The sequence below is a fragment of the Saccoglossus kowalevskii genome, chromosome 9 (genome assembly GCF_978046115.1).
Source record: "Saccoglossus kowalevskii chromosome 9, keSacKowa6.1, whole genome shotgun sequence".
Lineage (NCBI taxonomy): Eukaryota > Metazoa > Hemichordata > Enteropneusta > Harrimaniidae > Saccoglossus > Saccoglossus kowalevskii.
The window spans coordinates 745612-765267 of record NC_140649.1 but is presented as its reverse complement, the minus strand read 5'-3'; the positions used below and the strand labels follow the sequence as shown (position 1 = coordinate 765267).

General features: G+C 35.8%; 2 protein-coding genes across 3 annotated transcripts in view; one reads left to right on the top strand and one right to left on the bottom strand.

Moving 5' to 3' along the window:
- Nucleotides 1-5187, bottom strand: part of LOC144352383 (ATP synthase mitochondrial F1 complex assembly factor 1-like) — a 155615-nt gene extending 150428 nt beyond the window's left edge. For both annotated transcript variants that reach the window (XM_085503028.1, XM_085503029.1), the window contains exon 1: nt 4973-5187. In XM_085503028.1, the coding sequence (XP_085359154.1) occupies nt 4973-5148 (176 nt within the window). In that variant the 5' untranslated portion in view covers nt 5149-5187. The remainder of the gene's footprint in view (nt 1-4972) is intronic.
- A 10-nt stretch (nt 5188-5197) lies between these two features.
- The window catches only part of LOC100369690 (UDP-N-acetylglucosamine transporter-like), a 31520-nt gene continuing 17061 nt past the window's right edge, over nt 5198-19656 (top strand). The window contains exon 1 of the mRNA XM_085503027.1: nt 5198-5319. The gene's annotated coding sequence lies outside the window, so the exon portion shown is untranslated. The remainder of the gene's footprint in view (nt 5320-19656) is intronic.

The following is a 19656-nucleotide window of genomic DNA, read 5'->3' as shown; positions in this document are numbered from 1 at the left end:
TTTTCACTAGCATTCAAAAATCGTACTAACCATACTGGATTCGAACCAGCGATCTCTCACATTGCCTACATTGTACATATCTACTGAACCACATGGGTAGTCATGCAAATGAATGATTTGTTTTCATATTTAGCTTTATTGCAAATTAGTGTTTGCGAAAAAAGACTGGCAGGCATGGGAATTGAACCAAGGTTCTCCTGATCACTATGTAGACAACTGAACCAAGACCACAATTGATTGACTGTATAATATAACAATATAATTGATCAATAATGATACTCTGTTGTGCACTGTCTGCGGGTAAGTTGCATTGATGTCAACTGATTAAACAAGTCGCGTTTAAGTAATTTCCACTATTAACAAGTGGTTAAATTGTGACAATAAATGTGTGGACAAATATTTGAGATTAATTTTGGTGTAGACAACTCTCGTTTAATTATTTTACACCATTACAAGTTGTTAAATTGAGAGAATAAATGTCTCAACAAATATTTAATACTTAGTTTGGTGTAAACAACTCACGTTTGATTAATTCCCACAATTACAAGTTGTTAAATAGAGAGAATAAATGTGTGAACAAATATTTTAGACTTATTTTGGCGTAGACAGCTCTCGTTTAATTATTTTACACCATTACAAGTTGTTAAATTGAGAGAATAAGTGTGCGGACAAATATTTTAGACTTATTTTGGTGTAAACAACTCGCGTTTGATTAATTCCCACAATTACAAGTTGTTAAATTGAGAGACTAAATGTGTGGACAAATATTTTAGACTTATTTTGGTGTAGAAAAGTCGCATTTAATTTACTTCCACAAATTACAAATTGTTAAATTGAGAGAATAAATGTGTGGACAAACATTTGAGACTTATTTTGGTGTAGACAACTCTCATTTAATAATTTTACACCATTACAAGTTCTTAAATTGACAGAATGAATGTATGGACAAATATTGACCATTATATTTGTGAGTAAATACCTGTTGTTTAATTAATTTCCACCTCTACAAGGTTGTTAAGGTAGTGAGAAGGTTTTGTGACGTTTTTAAATAAAACATTCTCTGTCTGTTGTCTCGTTCAGAACAGTAATTTAGGTTATATATATCAAAAGACTAAGTATAGAGTTGCAAGTTCGCAGAAAACTGGACAGTCATTGTTTACATAATTATCACGTGACATCAAAAATGGCAAACCTTGTAAAAATGACTAAGTCCGCGATTGCAAGAGCACACAGCGGAATTTGCTGGTGAAATTTACGTCATGCATTGTCCGTAATCAAGTCCATTGAAATGCGTCTCCGATAATCAAAAGACCTATTATTCCGATTTCTATGCAGGTTTGTTTTTTGTCCCCAAATTATTTCATACTTGGCACCTTTAACAGACTATTATTCTGTGACAAAGCATTTTCTTTAAAAACCCAGACATATTTCGCACCATCATTATCTTTTGAACGATAACTGCGAGTTTGAATGTCCTAGTCTGAACGCACTTGATTTGGCGGCGGTCCCAATGAGTCGTACTCGATCAAAACTTCAACTTGAGAAAAACGCGAAAAACAGTTTTGGTTAATAAAACACTGTAGATTTGCTGCATTATTATAAATATACACTAAAAATGGCCAAACATATTAACCACTGATATCATAGAACTCATAAAGAGTGTCAGATAATGAATAATTTCAAGCTCGAGCGTGAAAAATGAAGAAAACTGCTGGCATTTGAGTCCGTACTCCAGGAACGTTCGGGTTTTCCATTGCTATGCAAACGAACAACGAGGGATAATCCTCTGACAAACATTACTGTCCCACTGTACACGCTGACAGTTTACAAACAAGCTAATCCTTCAAGTGTCTCTGATAAGACATCTAAAAACGGTTTTCATGGTGAAACAAAATGGCCGATGTTTGAAAAAAAATTGCTGTGTCAGAGTGAGATACTGAGTGGCAGATTTTTCTTTGCCTCGTCTGTCAACGCTTTCTTTCTTTTCTTCGCCATTGCGTTAGAAAAAAAAATGTATTAGTAAAATAGAATATTGACTTGGAAAATAAAACGATTTAAAAGAAAGTTGTGCAAAGTTACAGTACTCCTTTCGCACAACCTCCCGCCCGCTTCTGCATCACCTTTTTCTCTCGCTTTTGCGACCGCTTGTTGAATTCGACCGGACAATTTCCGCTTTGTTTTCGACCGCGCAAACCCCGAAATATCACCGCCCACCTGCTCGCTCGCGCGCATTTAAAATTCAGACTAACAGAATAATTTCCGAGGTTCACATTGTCTTATAATTGTCTTTCTGTTTTTTATAGATGTTGAACAGCTGACAAAAGTTCAAATACTTTTTGTTTTAACTATATATAATTATATGCACGCAACCTGACCCTTTGACCTTGATTTGGCTTGGACTGAATATTTTATTTTAAACAATATTCTGACGTGAAATACAAAATGTATTTCAACACAAGTACGACATGGTTGTCTGGGGTTTCTTTCCTGATTGTTGAGTCTTCGCAATGTGTTTTGTATAATTATTGTTGTTTTCCCCGATGCTGAAGGACCGTATTAATGGCAGTTACATGCATGAGCTGAGTGAAAGAAAATATTTCTAAGCCTAAAATAAAACCTAATATTACACCTCTTTGTGTATTTGTTAATTTTACATATGTTTGTCATGACAGTATGTTTGTAAATATCTAGAAAAATCTCGTCTTTCGTTAATAATTTCGATTGTTTGTTTGGAATGTCGATCCCCGTTGGTTTCTCCATACTGAGTTTAGGAAGGGCGTCGATCAACACCGTGACAATCAGCCGAGAGAAGACAAACATTGACCGTAATTCATGGGGATCATGTCCGTAATTTGTGGGCTGAAACCCCAAATAATTAATCAATATTATTATTTTAATATATATTTTAATTTACATCGCAAAACTAAACCATACCCAAAACAGAGCTAGAGTTGTTCGTGGTGAAACAACTGCATTGAAGACGATGCAACTTCAACTAGCCATTTTTTACCTTGAAATAAAAAAAATAAAAATTCGAAGAGCATCGGGGAAAATATTAATAATCATCCTTATCAATCGCTTGCTTTATTTTATTCGAATCCATGAAATTCACGATTTTTTTTAACATTGTTGGCAACTTCCGCGCTAAAAAAGATTGAAAATGTGGGTGTGGTATTTTGCAAAGTCCTGTTGATAATACGGACAAATATGGTTCTGTGACTCTCAGCCAATCAATGATGTTGTAACAAAGCATATTTGACGCTAATTGAAGGGTCGTCATACAATCCAATCACCGGCGTCGATTCACATGATTTTTTGTGCTGTGACAGGCTTCAAAATTATTCGCTGAAAAACATATATTTTGACAAACTGATGGAATTTGACCATAGTTCAAAAAGAAAATACTAGGCTAAGATACATTAGAGTTCACGCAAATCAGTTTTCTCTGCAAGTTGTGAAATAAAGTAAACCAGAGTAGCGTTAATGATTTTCAGCCCTGAAGGACTTCCGTGTGAATCCCGAGTTTTGAATTGTTCATCGACTGGCCACCAAATAGTTATGGCTATAACTAAATTTGACACGTTTTTCTTTTAAGTCCAATAAATTATTCATACATGTCAAGCTCTGTTCGATTTTTTCAGGGCATGTGGCTGTTTTTAGTCGAAAATATTTTTTGTGGGAACACTTTTGCGGTACGTATACGGTATAGACCGAGCTCATTCAATGATCGTGACTTAATTTTAAAAATTTAATGTCAAATTTTACCAGACGTGGACCGATGTGGATTCGGTATCGTTATTTTTGGAATTAATCACTAACATTTCCTCGTTTCTCTGCTCTGTCAAAAGGAGTTACCTAGGCTTTTTTCACGTAACTGTCTCATTAAAATAAAAAATATTACATCTAGAACAAGCACCCAAAACACGTAACAAGAGGTCCCAGTTCAGTTGCTTTCACAATACAACTACTAGATTTGAAGTGTCGTACAGAATTTAATAATAGTTAATACTAGTTGTATGTTCACACTTTACTATCAAAACCACCATTTCGACCACCCATGTGCCAGTTTTCAGTGTTTGGGCGAACGGTCAATGTTTTCAATGAGCGAGTGAGCGAAAAAAAAACACGATTAAAATGCGGTTGGTTTCCGGTCGGACAAGACCGCGTGGTCGGAAATTAAGCGATAAGCGGTCGATGTAAAAGCGGAAGGTTGGGCGAAATGAGTACTGTATGACCATGTTTCTCCGACGAAGTCTCGACTGACAATAATGCTGACAATGGATGTTAGATAAACACGCATTGTTTGCAACTGGAAGCTTATCACCCGTTATATCAGAATCGTCAACAACAGAGTATACAGATAAGATGTTATCATTTAAACCCTTTCAAAGATAAACATTATGCAAATATCCACGAAACAGCAGTTGTAGTCTTTTCTGCTAGTGTTTTAAAACACTAATTTGAGCAACGTTATTTCGCAATTTCGATCTTTTGTAAACCTGGGGTGATGATCAAGGTCTAAAGTAACCGTTTTATCAATTTTTGAAAAATCAAGAAAAAAGTGAAAATTTCCCTTCTCGCTACCTTAAATTGAGAGAATAATTGTGTCGACAAATATTTGATACTTATTTAGGTGTAAGAACTCATGTTTGACCAACTTCCACCATTGCAAGTTGTTAAAATAATGAAATAAATATACTGGTATCATTGGATATTTGATTTAATTGTGAAACTTTCTAACAAAATTGTAATTTGTATCTATACCGAGGAAACGACCCCGATTGAAGGTCATGTATTTTGTGACGTCACCAATTCGTGTGTAGGTACGGCTTCTAGAACCGTACCATTAGCATAATTTAAAAAAAATGCATAAAGTGTAGGTACGTCTTCAGGAGTCCTACCTTATATTCTATTCTATTCATTGCCTTGCATCATCATGCATATGCCACTGGGACAAAACTCGTTTACGTACCTTCGTAGCTCTTTAATTTTGTTCGAATATTTCGAATAAAATGGGTTTGCTTCCAAACTAACACCCTCGTCATTCTTCCCAGAGGCAGAACAAGTTGTCCTCAACTCTCGAATAAGCCTATAGTAACTTCTGCAACGAGCGGGCAGTAAACAATATGGTCGCATGGGCGCTGCCATTTTAGAAAAGCTGAAGACATTGAAGGTCAAAGTTTAATAGCTTCACTCTTTACTTCCGGGTCAGTTTTCACTATCACCGTCGACGTGGCGGTATCGTCAATGTAAAATGCATCTCAAGGAACGCTTAAATTTCCGAGTTGGAATATTATAAAGAATTTAAAAACAAGCAAGGTACGTAATTCGCATAATATAACGTAAATGCGCTAAGTCATCAGTTTGAATGTCATCTTTTATCCGATGTGCGTAGAATGCAAATATACAGTAAGAAGATTCAAAATTAAGAACATTAAAATTTTGACAGAAATGCAATACAAATAATTAGTAAATTCAGAACAAGTTCCCATAAACCCCACATTCAACAGACTGTTATACAAAGCCCAAAACTAAGCTAGAAGACAAAACCGGTCCTGAATGTGACGTTTTAGAGGATGAGATGCGTTGTATCACAGAATGTTAATTTTATACTCAGGAAACATGACCAGTAATATATGCACGCACACTTAGGGTGGTGCCATGCTTGCTATGATAAACAATAAGCAAACTATTCCATAACTATTCACTACACTGCAGTCATTTTCACACTCTGGTTCCAATGAACTTGATGACATCATCAAATTACTGACTGGCGACATAAATACTACTACTGATGCATAGCTATAGTAAAGATAATAAATGTATCAAGAAATTTTCTTTCTGTTGTAAAATATGTTCAGAAATTGACAAGTCAAGTTGAGTTTATCTGCTACATGAATATACATCTGTGATTGGATAATTTTGGATAAATGTATATATTTTCCACTGATGTCTCAAGAACTGCATGTTGGGTTTTAATGAAACTTGGTACATAGACTAATGCGCATATTTTATTAGGTTTTGGTTGAAAGCTTTGCATATTAATTACCTTATTTGCATGATAATTAGCTGATTTTTATCTGTTCCATGACTTTTCCACTGATATCTAAAAAGCCATTCATTGGATTTTGATTAAACTTGGTACATAGATGCTCTGGAGTAATGCACAGATTTGATTAGTTTTGGGTACAAATTCATGCATATAATTAACCTCATTTGCATAATGATTATATATTAACATATAGGACAATGCACTGACTGATATGCGAAGTATTAATTACCTAATTTGCATAATTTGCATAACATGTGTGTTCTAAAACAAAATACAAACCTAAATTTATGCACAATAATCACTTATTTTCTATAATAATTTATTTGGTTCATTGAGGTAATCCACAGACATGATTAGTTTAATGTTGATAAACATACATATTGATTATCTATTATTAGTCCATTTCTAATATCTAAAAAAAATATATTTAAATTGAATTCATCACAGACGTGCTCATGAATTAAACATCAAATGTATTTTCTGTATGTATTATAAATTTTGATAATGGGAATCACATTGTTTTCATGTTGTGCATCTCAAATAGCAGACAAATATTAGTTGCGAAGCTTCTCGTTTTGGAAAGCAAATCTTAAATTTTTAATTAATTTTAATGTGTCTCCCATACTCTCAGCACACAGTCCTTTCTAAGCTTTCTTTGATTGTTAATGGCGGGATCCAAGTTGTGAGTGTTGGTCGTTGGGTGATCGTCGTTTGCCACACAAACCTACACAAACGCCAGAATGCTGTGTTTGCTGGTAAAACATTTTTTGTTCTCTGTGTTGTGACTTTGAAATGGATTGCAAATCTCCGACAAAGAAAATACGATTTGTAAGTTTAACTGGTGATCAACTAAATGAGATTGAAGGATTGAAGGATGAAAAAAATGCAAAAAAAACTACAAGGCTCAGGCAAAAATATATGCCAACAATAACAACTGGTGTCCCGTAGCGACATTCAAAATCTACCTGACAAAATTGAACCCAGGTAATTGCCATCTGTTTCAAATACTGTAAAATATCAAATTTTCGCTGAAAGGAGATTTTAGGAGTTTTGTATGGAATTTATTTTCACTGATTTTTGACAGGTTGAATGTAAAATATAGGAAAAAAGGTATATTCGATGGATTTTATTTTCACTGAGTCATTCCTTCAGCGAAAATAGCAAAATTTAATTCCAAGTGAAAATAAAGTATTTCATAGTACCATGGGATAACACAGAATTCAACAACGATATATGGTATTGTAATTCTCTACTGGGGATAAATAAATTAGGGGAGATGATGAAGGTAATTTTGAAAGATGCAGATGTGTAAACCAACCACTGTATTTGAGCGACGGTGTGAACAGTCCTTGATTCGGTCAGAGTTAAGACAAGGCATATCATGTACATATCCTATCACAAAAACGAGGCGATCTTGCACCAATAAACTTACTCCAGAATAATGACAAAACTTGTCAGGCATATTGTCACAAAACCTTGGTTATACCAAAGATGTATCTAGGTAATATGTTGGGTCTGAGATTGCTTTGCCCGTCACTGTACATAATAATAATAATAATAATACTATAACAGTTTTATTACACTGTAATGAAATTACTAATTCATTTTTGGCTGAAAGTAATAAAAGGAAAGGTAAGTAAAAAACAGAACGTTAAAATAACATAACATCAGGCAGTAAAAATTAATGCAGTTTGTGTTTTTCAAAACACACTTTCAGATATCGTGTCACATGTCTAATTAGTTTAGGATGGTTAGTATTAATAAGGATAATGAACTTATTGATATTTGTTTTCAAACTGGAAAGTTGGGATTTCCTTATTAAATTCAACATACATGATACACCACTGAATCCCACCATGTTTCAAACTTTGGTCGAACCAAGTACCGCTGAACGTCAAATATCCACAGTTACAAGTAGTATGATGAGTCAGACATTCGGTTTATTGCACAATTCACTCCATATATGCACTTGCCTGTGGCTCATGCATATATGTTGTGAATTGTGCAATATCTCGTGGTATACCTGCCTAAATACATCACTAAATACAGCTAGACACAAAGTGCTGTGGGTAAGAAATAATTCCCATTGGATTTATTGTTTTTTTTCCATTGAATTACTAAAAGTTTGGTCCCTATTAGTCATGTTCAGGCTACAGGGTAAAATTTAAGTTAATCTCGTAGGTTTGTATACCCAATTACATTCACATATGGGAGGAAACAACAGTTAGCATATTGGCAAATCTTCAGTTATTTTTAACTATGATTATTCTGTACAGTAACAAGGAAGATATACATGTTAGCTCTATGGTTATAAACAATTACAAAGCAAATTCAGAAAGTGCAGCTTACAAAATAACAGGAATTATTAATTATGAGTCTCATCGTCAGTCCAATTTTTTCCTGACAATCCAGAATGTGTTGGCATTGATTGGCAAGTCGGAAATGGCATACTGAAATGAATAGCTTTGAATATATTTAAACAACCCGCCAACCCATAATGCACACTTTGTGCTTCATATATGTCGTACAAAGTTATCTTTTGCCCATTATGGGTTGTTGGGGAGTTCACTATTGTTATTATTTTGTAGTGTTGTCAATACCAGTGGATTTGCTGCCACTAAAAAAAGCGAAAAATTTGGAGAAAAATCCACAGTGAATGGAGCGGTTTCACTGGCCTGTGAATCTGAATAATTTGAAATGTCTTTCTGGATTTTTTTTCACAATCTTATATGGCAACTAAGAAACTAAGAAAGAAACTAGTTTTAATCCATCAAATATTATTGTATTTAAGTCATTTACATTGAGAGTGAACGAGTGACTGACATGTGGTGTGAACTAGCATTGTAGTGATCGCCCGAGCGAACGGCACACCGTGACTGGTAGCAGGTATGCCGTATCGGTGTCGGCAGCGGTCTTTCACTCTTGGCTTGCACAATGCTAGGCTAGAAGAAATACAAGTCATGTTGGTCTTTGCTGTTATACGCAATGGACTGATTTTAGTATTGAATGGTTGTTATCCAACAAATTTCTCTTCTTTTTCAATAGTTTCTCCTTTATTCGTTTTTTAAAACAACATTCTATTCATATCCATGGCACAGGGTCTTGATGGTCAATAATGGGATACATTATCGCGAATAATCTGCTGCAATGATGTCATATAATATAATAGCAAATATTCCAAATGGACATTGAATACAATGGGCGCTTAGCCCAAGCGTTCATGCACACTTTCTGGACCGAGTCTTAAAAACGGAACAGATTTAACCTATACTTTTTTTAACCTGTGCTCAGCATTCATGCATACTTTGTTAACCCTGGTAAGGGTCTAGGGTCAGTTTTAGCATGCACACACTAAGTGTTTGCACAAGTCATGTTTTCATAGGCTAACATTGTTGACTTCATATTGGCACTGTGGGCCACTATAATTGTCTATCATTGTTGTGGAAGGCCTTCTGTAATCCCAAAATCAACAATAACATTTATTTAGTAGGTCATAAACAATGATAAATATGTAAGGAAAACAAGACTGGAATTTGAATTATGCAGCAACAATCCAGTTGAGCCTTAGTTGATATGTTAGTTATGACAGGCAGTTGAGTGCTTAATGTGATAATTTTTTTTTGTATTCAGTAAAATGCTTCATTTTCACTTTATTTTCACTGAAGGGATGATTCAATGAAAACTAAAAACTCATTAAAAATCATTGAAAATAAACAAACCAAAATAAAGTGTTTTACAGTATACGCATAAAAACATTTCTGCAAACTTAGAATCACCAGTCTCTTGTTTTTTTTAAGGTAACCCAGCTTTCACCATTTATATACTTGCATAATATATTATTTTATTGAATAAAAATATACCAAAAACAAAGAAGAGACTGCAAATCTAGATGCACTTGAACTACAGTCAGTGAATACTGTGGTACTAACATATAACATACAAGGCTTTTGTCAAATTTTTGTCTGAAACTATTTTTAGCTCCGCTGTCGACTTTGTCGAGCGGAGCTTATCATATGAGTGATTGTCCGGCGTTTGGCGTTCGTCGTCGTCCGTGTCAATGTTTTACTTTTTCGACTTCTTCTTGAAAACTACAAGCCTAAATGCTTTGATACTTGGTATATATACCTTGGGTAGACCTCTCTTAGATTTGTTCATTTCATGATGATATCTTCAATTATCTAATTTTGATGAATATTTTTGTCATTTTTGGTAAAAAGTGATATTTTTGACTTCTAGTTAAAAACCGCAAGTCCAATTGCTTTGATATTACATACATAGGTACTACATGTGGACCACTCTCAAATTTGTTCATTTGTATGATGATATCTTCAATTCTCCAATTTTGATGAATATTTTTGTCATTTTTGATGAAAAGTGATATTTTTGAATTCTTGTTGAAAACAGCAAGTCCCATTGCATTGATACTATGCATATTGTTCATTTTCTAATGATATCTTCTGTTCTTTAATTGAAATGTGCATTGCTAACAGCGGAGCTATCTCTGCCGAGAGGCTGCTTGTTTTAATACAGGTGTAGAAAAAAAAACCCTGGGCATTTGCTGGGATATGACTTCAACTCCTTTATTTTATCAAAAGTGGGGGGTGGGCGTTTGTCTGGGCATGGGCTCTTAGCCAGATAAATACGATATATAGGTACTACATGTCATCCTCTCTCAGATTTGTTCATTTTGTGATGATATCTTTAATTCTCTAATTTTGGTGAATATTTTTGTAATTTTTGCTAAAAAGTGATATTATTCGATTTCTTGTTGAAAATCGCAAGTCCAATTGCTTTGATATTATACATGTAGGTACTAAATGTGGACCTCTCTCAGATTTGTTCATTTTGTGGTGATATCTTCAATTATCTAATTTTGATGAAAATTGTTGTCATTTTTGGTGAAAAGTAATATTTTTGAATTCTTGTTGAAAACAGCAAGTCTGATTGCTTTGATACTATACATATTGTTAATTTTCTATTGATATCTTCAGTTCTTTAATTGCAATGTGCATTGCTAACAGCGAAGCTATCTCAGCTGGCAGACTGCTTGTTATGTTTCCTTGATTCCAAATAAAGAATGCATTGATGTAACTTGCACACATGTATAAAGATAATTCACAAGGCAAAGAGACAGATGAATATGTCTGGGTTTTGAAAAATACATTGTGCTTTAAAGAATGACTCATCAAAGCTATTAACTGGTGTTGAATTGCCGAACTGGAAAACATTTCTTCTTAAAGTTTAAAGAAAATGTTCTTAGAACAATTGGGACATATTTACACTCCGTGTATTCTGTGAATTTTAGCAAAAAATACGAGTCAAGAGTTTTGGTCATTTCGACAACAGACAACAAGTTGAAAATAAAAAAAAGTGAATTCATCTCGGAAAAAATAGCACAACGCTAACTGAAAAAAGAATATTACACATAGTTGCTCTGCCATTGAGTTTCTCATAGTCCACCCTCAACCATAGACCCTCCAGTACAAAACGTGAATAAGGTACTTTATCCCATTATCGCTACTCGTAAACTACCAATAAATGGTATAATTTATTGACCAGTACTAATAGTGAACATATTATTAATGAAGTTGTTAAAAGAATAATTTCACACCAAGGGGTGCAAATGTGGGGAAAACCTTGTGAATGTTGCTAGTGATATGGTAAGTATCCATTGTTATGTAAATGATCGGATAGAATGGCATATTTTATTTAGAACATACACAAAAACAATGCTTGAGTAAAGTCCAATATAAGAATCAAAAGTAACACAACTAATCTAAAATAATTTTAGAATCTGAAATACAAAATTAGCTAAATTACTACAAACATATTTGTCTACACTTGAGAAAATCTTGATAAACAACTCTTCAGTTGGCAAGATTTGGTAATCAGGTGAGTATATAAATAGTGCATAGGGGAATTCGTTCCTGTGTTCTGAAAAACTCTTATGTTTACAATGAATAATGTAATGTTTTTCATCACCCACGTCATTAGAGTCACACTTGTTACATACCCTGTCAATTTTATTTATTCACCTGTGACGGCCTGTTTCAATTGTGTGTTTTTTTTTATACCATCCAGGTATTTTTCAAATTTATAATTATTTTTGAAGGTTTTATATGTACTTAATTTATTATGACCAGTTTTGTTCAACTGACTTTCCACATTTGTTGAGTAAATTTGGTTCAACATTTTTTTAAACAGATTGCAAAAATTTGCCTGATTAGTATCTAATAATAATAATAATAACTTTATTGCATCCTTAGAAGTACAAATGTTCTATTGGTTTACAGCAATAAATATATAAGTGATTAAAATAATATCAAAGAATGATAACGTAAAAAAATAGAAAAAGAGTCAAGCTATTATATCCGAAGAAAGCTCATTTCTTAAAATAAATGATTTATGTAAAAATTTCCCTAAAAGTTTTATTATATTTCTGTCATTACTTTTCATTAAATATGTGAATTTTTGCAGGTTGGTAATGATTTTCTTCTATGTTTGTCATATTTGTAATTTGTAGAAGAAACTGTATACTGATTTAATTTTACTTGAGACAATTATTCACGAGTCAGTGAAAAACACAAAATAGCAGTGAAGGAAATGATGATTTGTATAGTCACTGCTGACTCAGCATTTTTTCCCCATTAAAATCTCTTCTTCTCCTGAACAACATGGCCGGTCGCTATGAAACTTAGTATATAGCTTCTACTAACCTATATCTACTTAGTTTGGAAAACAAAATTTGATTGGTCCATTAATTTTGTCGCCATCTTCGATTTAGTGAAAACCGAATTTGGCCATATTCACTATATTCAATTACCCACCATAGACTCCGGTCAGTCAAAATGACTATTTTGAACTGGAGGCATTAATCAGCGATTCTGCCAATGATGGAGAGATAGAATCTAGGTCCCCTTACGTCACGAACCACGTGATCGAGGCCACATGGCGGCGCCATTACGGCTGGCTAATCACTTTTTCTCTGCCTTGAATGGGCCATTCCAGTTTATATCTGCACCCCCCTGTTGATGAGCTTCTGTGTTTACTTCATACAGGGTATAATTTCCATGGGTGTATAAGTCATATAAAGTTTTATTTCCAAATCACCATTCACCATACAGTAATGGAAATCCAAAACTATAGTTCCTACTTATGGTGTTGATGAGTTCCATTGTGCCACCATACAGAGTAGGATTTCCAAATATAACTCTTGTCATAAGCTAATTTACTAAGTTCAAAATTTTATATTTGATAATGGAAATCCAAACTAGTCCTGATTCACGGTGTTGATGAGCTCATTCTTGCCACCATCCTTATCTAATTTCACTAATAACTATTTCATACTGGCTCAATTATTTTACCATATACAGTCAGAATTCCAAGTTTTTTTAGTCACACTGTTGGAAATCCAACCTCATCAACTGGTATGTGGGCGAGATAAATTAGGCCATACCGGTATTTTATTTTAGTAGCCATAACTGCCTGGATTTCCAGGATTTTTTTTTCCGTACTCGTCTGGATTTCCAGATTCTGTTTCTCCATATACAGTTGGAATTCCGGGGTATTTTCCCCCTCATACAGTGCTGGAAATCCGATCACATCAACAGGGGGGGGGGTACAGATATAAACTGGAATGGCCCAATGGATCGCTTGCTTTTTCCTGTCCGGGTTTCTAGCTTGGGTTGTTGCCGCTGGGCGGCATGCGACATTGTAGCTGGTAGGACAAGTTTTTCTTGTCATTTTTACCTTTGTGTCGTTTTCCCCTTTGTGTGTAGCATTTTGCACAACAATAAAATAAAACCTGGGCATAGTAGCTTAATCACTTGTTGATTGCGTTACGTCACCTGTTACTACTGTAATTCGCTTCCCTAATGCATGTCGTCTTCATTTTATACTTGATCTACATATTTAGAAATGATTAGATGTAATGACAGCACCATGACTCGCTGCCTTTTTGTTGTTTCCTCGTTTTCGAGTCGTCTGTGCAGTGGTTATTATATTCAGAAATTACCAGCATAGAACCTGCATGTGGTATGCTTTTTGCTGTGGCTGTGTGCGAGGTTCAAGGTCTTTGCCTTGAAGGCATGTGTTTTTCACTGGAGTTCTGAGTCCAGAGATATATTTTTTCAGAGCCATCAAAATCGCTGAGACTGACCGCGTCGCTCGTATTTTCACAGCAAGGTCGCACATCCAGTAAAAATCAGTTAAAGTGAGTTGCGTGTTTGGCATGAGTGGAAAGTCCTCACGCTCAGCTACCGGTGCTTCACGTACTGGGACGTCGAGTAGGAGGCCTGACAGTGGAGGTACCGATATTTTTCCTCACAGTCTGTGTTTGCAGGCGGTGGTTTACCCGATTTTACCGGCTACAGTGAGGCTGTGCCCCTGGAGGTTTTTCCTTTTATGGGGCCCGTTACGGGTCCCTTTGTGGATTCTTCCTTCCTTCCTCGCCAGGTTTGCCTCCGAGTTGAGGGCTTTGGTCGAAGGACTGTCGGGGCAAATTGCGTCCCTGGCAGGCCGGGTAGATCAGACACAGTGGAAGCGAGATGTCTATTCACATAGTTCATATACCTACCATAGACTCCGTGTCCCCCTCCCCAACCACCTCACTCTTTTCGTAGCATTGGTTTATATCCGCGAGGCGGAGAGAAAGGAACCAGAGTGATTAGCCAGCCGTAATGGCGCCGCCATATGGCCTCAGTCACGTGGTTTGTAACGTAAGGGAAAAGAATCTTGGGGTCATGGGGCTTCCCCTGACCTAGATTCTATCTCTCCATCATTGGCAGAATCGGAGTCTATGGTGGATATGAACTATGTGAATAGGCGGGTTCGGAGAACCCTCTGCCTAATTTGACCACTTTGTGACGGTCTAAAAGTCACAATTTTTGTTGTGTTGCACCTGTAGCCCATGCCTATCCTTGAGGTAAAAAAACATTATAGGTCACGTGACTTTTGTCGCTATTTTGTTTTTTCGAAAACGAGGCTAAATCCTTTAAAAATCTTCTCCTCATAAAGTCGCAGACCGATTGACATGAATTTGACATAATCCATCTACATGCACAGATCTTTCAAGTTTGAGCCCAAAAAGTTGATTGGTCGCATGGTTTGGCCGCCATTTTGTATTATTATAGGAAAAACTGAACAAAATGTTAGGCATTTGTTTCTCAAAAATGCATACACAGATCAACTAAATAAATATAAATGTAACATGTATGGTCATAGCTTTATATGAAAAAAATAATAAAATTTCGGTGCTTCAGGTGGTTTGGCCGCCATCTTGGATTTTGTGAAAACGGGAAATGGCAAATACATGTGTTGTATTGGTTCGATTGGGGTGAAAATTTGGCTTGAGGTACATTTTTCCAACTGAATGGCACATGGCTAGGTCCTGTGGCTGGGCGTCCCTGGGGTGGGGGCTTCTAACCTCAATAATATGCTTAACTTTTATATCTCAAGCACTGTTGCAGTTAGGAAGATGAATCCTGTATTATTATAACAATGTTGAACAAGAGATTTGATTAAAATAACAGATGACCGTATATGGGCATGTGAACTCATTAATATGCATAACTATCATATCTGTAACACTGTTGCAGAACGGAACATGCAACCAGTGCCATCATGATGGCATCAAATAAAAGATGTAACTGACATACGATCATGTAACCTCATACATATGCAGAAGCAATACACCCAAATTTTACCCCCAAATTGTTATAAGTCACATATATACCGTACTCGACCGCATAAGCGCCCAGGGGCCTCAACTCAAAAAATCACGATTTTTTAGGGGTGGGCGCTTACCCGAGCACCCCCTTCGAAAAAGAGTGCAAATGAAAAATTTGATTCATCAAGTAACAGATTACGTCTTTGAGGGAAAATCAAATTACGAAATTAGTTGAGTCGTCATTGATTTTCACAAGGAAGAAACAAAAATGATCACAACAAATATGCACATTTTATTACAATATTAATTACGTACCACCAGAATTTATGAAATTAAAAACATTTGAGTCTGTTGGAACACAGTCAAAGTCAAAATTGTCATATTATCTCCACTGACGAAGGTGTTGGATCGTACGCAAACTCGCGATGAAAATCACTTTCCGCCATGATGCATTTGCATTTGACCTGCAGCAGCATCCTTTGACCTAATGGGTCAAGTTGGTTATTTACCAATCAGAATGCCGTGTTGCACTGACGCAATTCTTCGGAAATTCCCGAAAACTTTCCGGTAACGCAATGCGGAAGTGAATTATCGATGTTGAAGTACGATCTGTTGGAATTTATTTCAGCGAATAAACGACATGGTTTTTCCAAAAAACTAGTAACTAGCCATTTTTGAGAGGTAAACTGAATATGGCATGAAATATTTACCGCATTTTACTTGTATTAACAGGTCATTGTCGAAGCGTAGTTTACGCACGATTACCGTGTTCTACGCATTCACAACATGTTCACAGCGGTCGATATCCACGCTGTATCATATAAAAATGATTACCAAGATTCGTTACGCAAGACCAAGTTTTAAATTAGTTGCATTTTGAAGGCGTGGGCGCTTTGCCGAATGTGACCCCAAATATAAAAATTGCGCAAAAGTGGGGGGTGGGCGCTTGCCCGGGCATGGGCGCTAACGCGGTCGAGTATGGTAGTTATGCTGATGTTGAATATAAAGAAATATTTAACATGTTTACACTTCATTATGCAGGGATATTGGTATCAACACACCATTTCAATGAGTATCTCCAGATAACTTTTCTGACAATTCTGCTTGGACCCCGCCAATGCTGCTTGCAGATTTAATTTCTGATTTGAAATACCCCATGATAAGTTTGACTTCATCTGTTCTTGAAATGCTAGTTTTGTTAATTAATAAGATTTATTTTAGTATCAACAAATAATTGAAATTCTCCCAGCTCTGCTCTACATGCAATATTTGTAGAAAATTTGTTTAGATTCAATAGTTGTTTGCAAAATTTTAGATGAACTTTTTAGCTCCACTGTTGACTTTGTCGAGCGGAGCTTATGATATAAGTGATTGTCTGTCGGCGTCTGTCGCCGTCCGTTGTATTATGATGTCACACTTTACTTTTTAAAGAAAAGTGATATACAAAAATTGTAAATTGCATTCTACTACATTTGTGGAGGTCTTTCTTTAGGGAGCATTGTGTTCTTTGGCTTGACTTCCGCTTTAACTGTCGACCATGGGTGAAACAAACCTCCAAAAAATGCATTCACAGTAATTCTGTGGTAGAGGGACTGTGATTCAATAGATTGAGTGAGCATCGAACAATGTGTGTCAATAAGTCCTTTCAAAACAGACATTAGGGACGTTAACAGATTTAACACCCACAGTTGAAATGATAATATCTGTGTGCCAAATAAGCAACTGCAAAAAAGTAAACTGAAAAAGTAGCCAACTCAAAGATGGCGGGCCGCAAATGACGATGGGAAATACATTACCCAAACTAACATAGGGGGCGCTCTCCCTACCCAGAAACTGAGTTATCCTAAATTAACCAAATTTTTCACAATACTGATAAAACTTTACTACATGGGTAGATCATTGCATTTACAATGATGAACTGGTGCAATCCTGGCATTGCAGAGCCACGCTTTAACACTTGGTACATGCATACTGTGTTGAATGTGTAATTATTTTACCATGTGCTATATGTATAATAGTTCATATTAGTCAATTTAATGCAATTTAATTTGCATACTTAATTACTTGTAAAAAGTATCAAAAAACCTCCCTAGACCAAAAACAAATCTTTTTCTTGGTTATATAGCTTTGAATAGACTATTTTCTGCTTCGGTCGAGATCTCGCGAGATGGCTAAATTTGCCTGGCAACCGGTTGCTAGTCATGTGATACAGGTCAAGCTTTGAATCAAAATAGCACTAAATCGTGCGTGTGTCTAGTGTCATGCGTTAAATATCCGAGTGATTTATCTGTTTCAGGTTTTCGACCATGGCTGACTTCGACAGAATGACCGTGCTCAAAGACTTCCTGCATAAATTCGGCGTGTCATCATCCAACTATAAAAAGTATATTTTTCTTGCAATCGCTAAAGTTGTGCACGATTTCAGTTTTAGCTCGAGGAAGACCCTGATTTGTTTACGCCGTGATCCCAAAACATTGCGTCGCTTCAAGACTGCAATTTCATCGAACCTTTAAAATTACCGGGCTACTCTATATTGATTTCAGGAATGTCCCGAAATTAGGTTTGTCCGATATTTTAATGTGCTATCACTGCGACTATGACCGGAAAAAGCTCAGGGCCTACATATCGAGCGACTGGCATGTTTGAATGTAACACCTGTCTGTGTAATGGCATCACATGTCAAAGGCACATACTTCACATTACTGCTACTTTCACCATTACTAGCATGAACAGCTTTAAATATCGGGAAACGGCCAATATTGAATGATTCACACATTAGTTCATATGGATAACAACAATCTGTCGACACTGCATGATAGGCACAAGCATCCATACAAATAACAGGAAACTGTCAATATTGTAAACAACAAGCATGCTTTAAAAAAAATACATAGCTTGAAAATTCATAACTTTTCGACATAGAAGGGAAGTTGAATAAACTACAAAACAAAGTATTAAATATTACAATTTAATTTGGCATTTTGTAATAGAATTAGTTCACTTGCCAACATTCAGGCTTAGCTCTTTGTCAGGAGGCGTATTCCGTAACTTTATGGCAATATTGTTATCATTAAATGCATAGCTTTTCGCATTTAAATCCTTTTAAAATTCTGAGGTAACAGCAATGTCAGAAATCTTGTTTTCATCGGGATACTAATGATAAGACAATTTAAGATGTACACTTGTGAGTTGTAAATAAAAAAAAAAAGTCAATCCCACGTTTTATTCGGCATTGCAATAAAATACGCGATCATAAAATTAAAATAACAAATATTGATGGCATGAAAACAAGCACGATAAAGTTCCGACCCGTACAACTTGCAAAACAAAGTTAAACCGTATCAACAGGTTTCAATGTTTACCGGCGCTTCTTTTGATTGCCGCTCAACGATGTCATCGACTCGAATATACGACGTTCGACACCTCTCGCAATCGCTGTTTTGGGTCTGAATACGACTCCGAAGGACCCTTTCGCCCACAAAGTGCAGTAAACAAGCATACATGTACATGTCCTGGATGATTCTGTGTCAACCAAAATTGTCTGCCCGAGAACAGGCACTGATCCATCGATCCCACATACTTTTCAGACTGCGTTTTTGGTTTTAGGAATCGCAAAAAAACAACAAAAACAGTATTCATATAATTTTTGTACTGATACGAGAATCACTCTTACATTCGTCGTTAGCGCGCCATTTGCACCGATTGACTCCCATTGGGACAGATATTGTTGCGAGTTGAAGTTTACAACACTGTGGTTGCTATCGTATTGAACTGAAAGCTTGACCTGTATCACGTGACTCAGTTGGTTGCTAAGGTGCGTAAACCATGGTCACGCGTGATCTCACGGCTTGCGAAAAATGGCTTATTGGACAGTCCAATTACTTTGCATATTCATTTATTAAATGATTAGTTTAATTTATTAGTAAAAAGTATAAAG